This window comes from Lampris incognitus, chromosome 2 (genome assembly GCF_029633865.1).
Source record: "Lampris incognitus isolate fLamInc1 chromosome 2, fLamInc1.hap2, whole genome shotgun sequence".
NCBI lineage: Eukaryota > Metazoa > Chordata > Actinopteri > Lampriformes > Lampridae > Lampris > Lampris incognitus.
This window is the reverse complement of record NC_079212.1, coordinates 27,067,163-27,074,192: the sequence shown is the minus strand read 5'-3', so window position 1 is coordinate 27,074,192 and position 7,030 is coordinate 27,067,163. Positions and strand designations below refer to the sequence as shown.

General features: G+C 47.4%; 1 protein-coding gene across 1 annotated transcript; it reads right to left on the bottom strand.

Annotated features, from left to right (window-relative positions):
* LOC130106870 (solute carrier family 2, facilitated glucose transporter member 5-like) lies at positions 1-5,791 on the bottom strand. The gene is made up of 12 exons (XM_056273157.1): positions 5,756-5,791; positions 4,439-4,537; positions 4,095-4,255; positions 3,871-3,995; positions 3,611-3,763; positions 3,243-3,368; positions 2,577-2,764; positions 2,075-2,185; positions 1,832-1,933; positions 1,314-1,389; positions 976-1,103; positions 1-220 (listed from the first exon to the last, which is right to left on the bottom strand). Exons 1-12 carry the CDS (start codon positions 5,789-5,791, stop codon positions 5-7), a joined length of 1,521 nt encoding a protein of 506 aa, XP_056129132.1. The 3' UTR covers positions 1-4.
* Positions 5,792-7,030: the final 1,239 nt, after the last annotated feature.

Genomic DNA, 7,030 nt, shown 5'->3' with positions numbered 1-7,030 from the left:
TTCTTCAGAAGGCACTGACCCTTATTGCATCCTCTTTACCCTCTTTCAGTGGCCAATCCCCATCGCCCAGCTTGATCGCCACGTTGTTCCTCTTTGTGAACATCTGGCTGACCTCCAGGAAGGTCTTGCTCTTGGTTTCAGGGACCACCAGCCAAATGTAGACCAGTGTGGCGAGGCAGACAATGGAAAAAATGATGAAGCTGTAGGGGCCAAGGCCTCTCTGGAGAGACAGGGAGGAGAAAATGAGATCAGTACGTTCTCAAGATAAAATGCACTCTGTGTGGCATGGTGCTTTCACATCTGAATATTACTGAGTTTTGGAGACCAACTACAGACGAAAAACACACGGTGCAGGCAATGGATTTAAGATAACAAATGGATATATTTAGAGACAGAAAAGGAAAAGTGAAAGAGCAAGAAAAATTCAGTATTAACCCACCCACAGGGCAACTACAGGGAAAAAGACAAAACTCTGCAACAGTGATTAAGGATGTAAAAAAATAACATGTTAACATGTTATTAGGCAGAAATCTACTATGAATTCAGCAAAAAAACCCATTTGGAGACACTGACACAGGCCAAACTGAGAAGGAGAATGATAACGGATTATATTTTGGACATGACACAAGCAAACATTTTAACATGTTTATCTCTTGGTAAGATGACCACATTTTTGGATTCTGTCATTTAAATAAGACCCAAATGGCAGAGCAGCTGCATTTAAACAGGGACTTAAATTATAAATTAAATTATTATTAATAATAATAATAATAATAATTATTATAATTAAATTATATATTAAATTATAAATTAAATTATATCTGCTACCCATTTGATCTTTTACAGATTCATGGGCTGTACATTTGATTGCAAATTAGATTTAGGCTTTAACTTCAAAATTAAGCAAAAACAATCAGTCTAAATATGTGAATTTTATTACTTGAAAAGATTATGAGATCACGATGTGGGACTGACCTCAAGGAAGGGGAAGACCAGGCCAACAGTGAAGTTGGACAACCAGTGAACAGACCCTGCCACCATGAAGGCAGCTGGTCTGGATGACTGCCTGAACATTTCAGTGGTCATCACATAAGGAATGGGACCTGGATGGGGCAGATGTGGTGAACCGTTACCCAAACACTGATGATGAATCACCCTAGCTTTTAGAAGTATGTACTCAAGATGCTCTTATCTCAAACAAGATTTGAAGATATATCATTGCATGTCACGTTGCATCCAAACAACACTTTTGCTAATGGAGTGCCCAGTTTTAATAGCTGTGTGTAAAGAACTGATTGGTTTGTGAGACTTACTTGGCCCAATGGCATGTCCTATTACATAGGTGATGACACATGCTATGCTGATATAGGGCATCCAAGACACATTCTCCTATCAACACAATAGCAAGCAGATGCTGTAAATATCAGACAGCCATGTTTGTGAGTCTCATTTCAAACAGTAACAAACATGAAACCAAAACTACTCAGTGGTAGCTCAGGGTTTCAGTCCAAGTAAATCTTCTCTGTGTGTCCCATTATAAACAATGGCCATTTCTCATACAAGCTCTATTTTCTTTGCTTCAAAAATTTAATTCTGCCCACCGACTTGAATGGATTTAAAACCCCTGTTCTGCTGAATGTGCTCTGACACCACCAGTCCAGTGATTTCAGACCCAAATCTCAGATGGAGGAATACCCCACTGGTTGTATGATCTTGTGTAATGGTCACGTTGACTCTCACAATCTTTATCACTGTGTGATAAACTGGAGCCACTAGAGGGTGATGCAGTAACATTGTGGGAATATAGATATCTGTAGCTGTCACATAGTACCTGTAAATTGAGGGCTATAGTGAGTAGTACACATGCTCCACAGCAGATCCCAAAACCAATGAGGAGCAGCAGCCGTCGTCCCAGGGCCTCCACTATGAAGACCTGCAAGCACAAAGGCAGAATCTTCAATTCCTTTGGAATTACTTTAGTAAATTATTTAAGATTAGATTTTAACTGCTTCCCCCCCCCATTCTCAAATCCATTTAAGGGACGAAACATGATTGTATTTAACAGGGTACCTACCGCGGCTATGGTCATGAGGACATTCACCGATCCGGTTCCCACTGTTACGTATTGAATGTCTTTCTCATTGACTCCTGCAGAGGCATAGATGCTATCTGCATAGTAGTAGATCTGAGAGAGAACATGAAACTTGGTTACATAAATAGAGGTGAACTTTGTTAATAAACAATATAGATACCATTAAAGATATTGGGTATTATTAGGCCTAACTACTGCCAGTGTTTATCAGCATGGTATTGGTATTGAATTATAGTACCTGAACTATAGTACCTGAGAATAGAGAAAGAAATAAGCCAAAAACGATAAAATATCCCCTTCTTAGATCTGGGTGCTTTATAACCAGCACTATAAGATAAAAAAATTACATGATATTTGGGAGGGGGAGTGGGAGGGGAAGTTGATATCCTCAAAAACAGCAGAGTTTTAGCCGGACAGAATCAGAGGTGGTGAGCTTCTAAGGGCCAGGAACATGGACAAGAACGGTGGTGCTGGCGTTTCTCACCGCGTTGACCCCAGACAGCTGCTGTCCCATGTTCATGATGATGATGGAGACCAGCTGCCAGCGCAGGGAGTGCTGAGAGAGCAGGGTGAGGACAGACAGGCGGCCCTCGGCCCGCTCTGACTGGTCCTCCAGACGCATCTCCCACAACTCCTCGTCGACATCCTCCCAGCCACGCAGCCGCTGCAGTGCTGAGGAGCAGGGCATGTACAGTTTTTCAGTGCAGAATCCCATATTATAGGTGAACTTGTGTCTCTTACCACTGATACTGATCATTCAAGTACTTGAAAGTCTTGATTTTTATTACCTAGAATCAAAGCAAAAAGGCCTCTGTCCAATTACAAAACTTTTGTCACCTCTGTAATCTATTGCTTATTACTCGGTCTTTACTGCTTTATTTATTTATTACTTTTCATTTTTCCAATTTCTCTGTCTGTAGTTACAGCCAAGAATCTGTCCCAAGAACCCCCCCCATGTTTGCCCTCTCTCTCTCTCTCTCTCTCTCTCTCTCTCTCTCTCTCTCTCTCTCTCTCTCTCTCTCTCTCTCTCTCTCTCTCACACCCACACACCAGAGAGAGAGAGAGAGAGAGAGAGAGAGAGAGAGAGAGAGAGAGAGAGAGAGAGAGAGAGAGAGAGAGAGAAAGACAGAGCACTGATTTGTGTCCTCACCTTTCCTGGCCTTCTTCTCGTCTCCTCTCTGGATCAGCATGTACCTGGGGCTCTCTGGGAAGAAAGGCAGCAGCAGTAACTCTATGAGGGCAGGGATACCTGTCAGACCCAGCATGATGGTCCAGCCTGGACAGAGGGCACAGAGAGTCTGCTTTTTAACATGGACTTTTGGGGTTAATTTTTTTTCAGTTTTGGACAGAACATGGGGGACAGATGGGACATGTTGGGCGGGGAGAGAGTGGTAGACTTGTTGGGCTCAAACCCAGGGATTGAGGATCTCTTTTGATCAGTGGCGTTAACAAAAACAAACAAACAAACAAACAAACAAACAAACAGGGTTATGAGCTTATTAATATGATGGTCATTACCTGTGCTGTTGCCCAGTATCTTCCTGATGCCTAGCACCTGGGCACTGAGGATGCCAATGGTGATGAAGAGCTGAGGTATGATGCCAGTCGCTCCCCTCAAGTTCTTTGGAGAAAGTTCACCCAAATACATAGGTACCACATTGGATGACAGACCTGCAGAAGTAGTGTGACAACATCAGACACACAAATAACAACGCTTCTGCTTGTGCCCAGTCCATGTGGGTTAACTGAATTGTTGAGTATATATTAATGCTTCTCACCTGCACAGATACCCACTAGGATTCTAGCCAGAATGATGATCTCATAGGATTTGGCGATTTCACTCACTCCCATCATGACAGCAGGAATGATAGAGAAGATGTTGTTGAAGAGGAGGGTGCCCTTCCTGGCACCCAGTAATTTAAGCAGTTAGACTCATAACAAACAACAGTGCGATGTTAGTCACATTTCCTACTGAGCACATTGACACCCTATGTGTTTTTACCTCCCCAGTTTGTTGACAAGAGGAGCCACCATCAGAGAGCCCAAAAAGCCACCCAGGGGATACATGGATACAGACAGAGACCACAGCAGAGTTAGGAAGTTCTCCTCCATCGGTCTGCCATAACGTTCCAAGTAGGTGGCGTTGTAAAACAGTTGTATGAACTGAAATGATGTGGAAGGAAGAAAAAAAAACAACAACAAAAAACTTAATAGATACACAATATGGTGTACAGTACTGGAAATTCTGCACTTTGGAGCCATGTTGCATGGGCCAGTATAATTACGTAACACATGACAGCGATTGTTACTGTCATCATAATAACTGGAGGATAAAACTTCCGTTACAGGTGATGGTGAGTTGACCGCTGCGACATTGTATCCGTACTGGAAGGATGAGCCAAAGGCAGATATGAGTGTTGCCAAACCAAGGACAGCTGTTAATCTCTGGAAGGCACATCAGAAAGTCAGTAGTGATTCTTTAATCAGCATTTCCTGAATTTGTTTCTGATTGGCTGGAAGGTGTGCGTTAAAACCGTTTATACCGTGGTCAACGACACTAGAAACGCATGCCCCGGACCACAGTTGGTGATCCGAGGACCCCACTAAAACCATCCAATCGGTAGAAGCAACGGGCGGTATGTACAAATGGCAGGCACTTAGTCAACGCAAATTTATGCAAGTGGGGCCCACAATGGGGCAGCGTCCGAGTGATGTCACAGCATCGCCGTCGCTATGGATGCGTCACAGGAAGTCAGACATGCGGAGCACGTTAGACAGTACAGCATGGCTGTGTTTACAACACCAACTCACGTATATGCTGTCATAAATCCGAGAATATTAACCCCGAATGATGTTCCCGGTGCAAAGTTTACATCGGAGATTGAGGTGCACAGTTACCTGCAACTAAAAAGATGGTTGCAGTGTCGTGGACAGGAAAAAAACAAAAACAAAAACAGGAGTTGATTGACCTGTTAGTTGAGGGGGTGGGGTGTCAGCTGTCACACGGCATAAAGGTGCTTTCAGGTGGTGTCGGTATTAAGTTTAGAAATCACGTCAGGACACAGCGCTGTCGCTCGACACAACCTCTCCGTGGCATTCTTTATTTAGACTGACACAGCATCAAAGGCAGACCCGATCAAACAACCCAGAGCCCGCAGGCATCACCAATCGATCCCAGCACAATAGAACAGCACCAAATCAAATGCAGCACTGTCGATGTGTGCATACATAACATTTCCCCCCCCCCCCCCCGGCAGGATTTCAAACATGAAAGGTTGACACAAAGTCCTCTAGGTGGCCAGGGCGTAAACGTGTGCGAACAGGTCGCGGGGCGGCCTGAGGCTGGGCAGGCCGAGGTGGGGAGGGAGATGGCAGGGGGAGCTGAGGCCCAGAAATGTCTGGGGCCCGTGTAGGAGCTGCATGAAGCCCCGGGGCATCTCGCCATGCTGAGGGAATGGCTATGGTTGTGTCACCAGCTGTGTGTGGCGGAGCTGACACCTTCCGTAGACGACTGGAGTGCCACCGAGTGCCATCGCTGAGGAGGTAAGTGGCTGGGCCCAGCTGACGGGTGACTTGGAGAGGAGAGGACCAGTATGAAGCCATTTTATTGTCCCTGTGGGGCCTGCGGACCCTGACCCAGTCTGATACATTGATGTCTGGCACCCTGGTTCGTTTTGACTGGTCAAACCGTTGCTTCATCCGCATCTGCTGACGAGTGACTGAGGCTCTGACCCCAGAGGGAGGTGCCTGAGGTGTGGAGGGGCGGAGCCTGTCAAGGGGCATGCACAGTTCCCGGCCTAGCATGAGAGAGGCTGGGGAGATGCCTGTGGTCGAGGGCTGTGTGGCCCGATAGTGTAGCAGAGTGTGACGGATGGCCTGCGTGAAAGAGCACCCTTGGGCCATGTGTGCTCTGAGGCCGTTCTTCAGTGACTGGTGAAAACGTTCAACGCCGCCATTGGCCTGGGGGTGGTAGTACGCAGTGCGTATATGACGGATGCCCTTGCTTTCGATATAAGCAGTGAACTCAGCAGAGACCAGCTGAGGGCCGTTGTCAGTGGTGATGGCCTTTGGGAGGCCCCAGCGAGAGAAAAGAGAGTCCAGGAAGTCGATGATGATCTGTGAGGTCACAGTGCCGGAAGTGGTGAGTTCAGGCCATTTTGAGTGTAGATCGTAGGCGACCACCATGAAGCGTTGGTGGTGGGGAACTCCATGGATCTCACCACAAATGTCCAACTGCAGGTATTCCCAGGGCTGAGAGGGCCAGGCGAGAGGTTGCAGGGGTGGGGGAGCCTGGTGGCCAGTCTTGCCACTCACAAGGCAGGCAGAACAGTCCTTTACCAGAGCCTCAATATCTCTGTCTATCCCCGGCCACCACACCAGGTCTCGGCAGCGCTGTTTCAGTTTCACAATGCCCAGGTGGCCTTCATGCGCCGTATTCAAAACACGTGCACGGAGAGCAGCTGGGACCACTGTGCAAAACCCACGTGCCACGCAGGTGTCGTTCCAGCAGGAGAGCTCCTGTCTGACTCGGGCGAACGCAGCCGGCTCCTCTGGGACCTTGTGAGGCCAGCCGTTCTGGATGTAGGTGCGGAGCTGGGAGAGGACAGGGTCCTGTTCGGAGGCTGCCCTCAGCTCCTGCAGAGAGACAGTGGCCTGGAGGGGTGTGTGTAGCATTTGGACAATGTCCTTTTCCACACAGTCAGTGTCCGTCTGTGGAGCTGGGGTGGAGACAGAGCGAGAGAGCAGGTCGGCGACAACATTGTCTCTGCCTGGGGTGAACTGCAGGCTGAAGTTGTACTGGCGGAGGCGGTCAGACCAGCGGTGCAGCCTCAGGGGTTTGTGGCCTGTCCCAGATGTGGACAGCAGCGCTGTCAGGGCCTGGTGATCTGTCCTGAGGGTGAATGAGCGGCCATAGAGGTAGAGGTGCCACCTTTCACA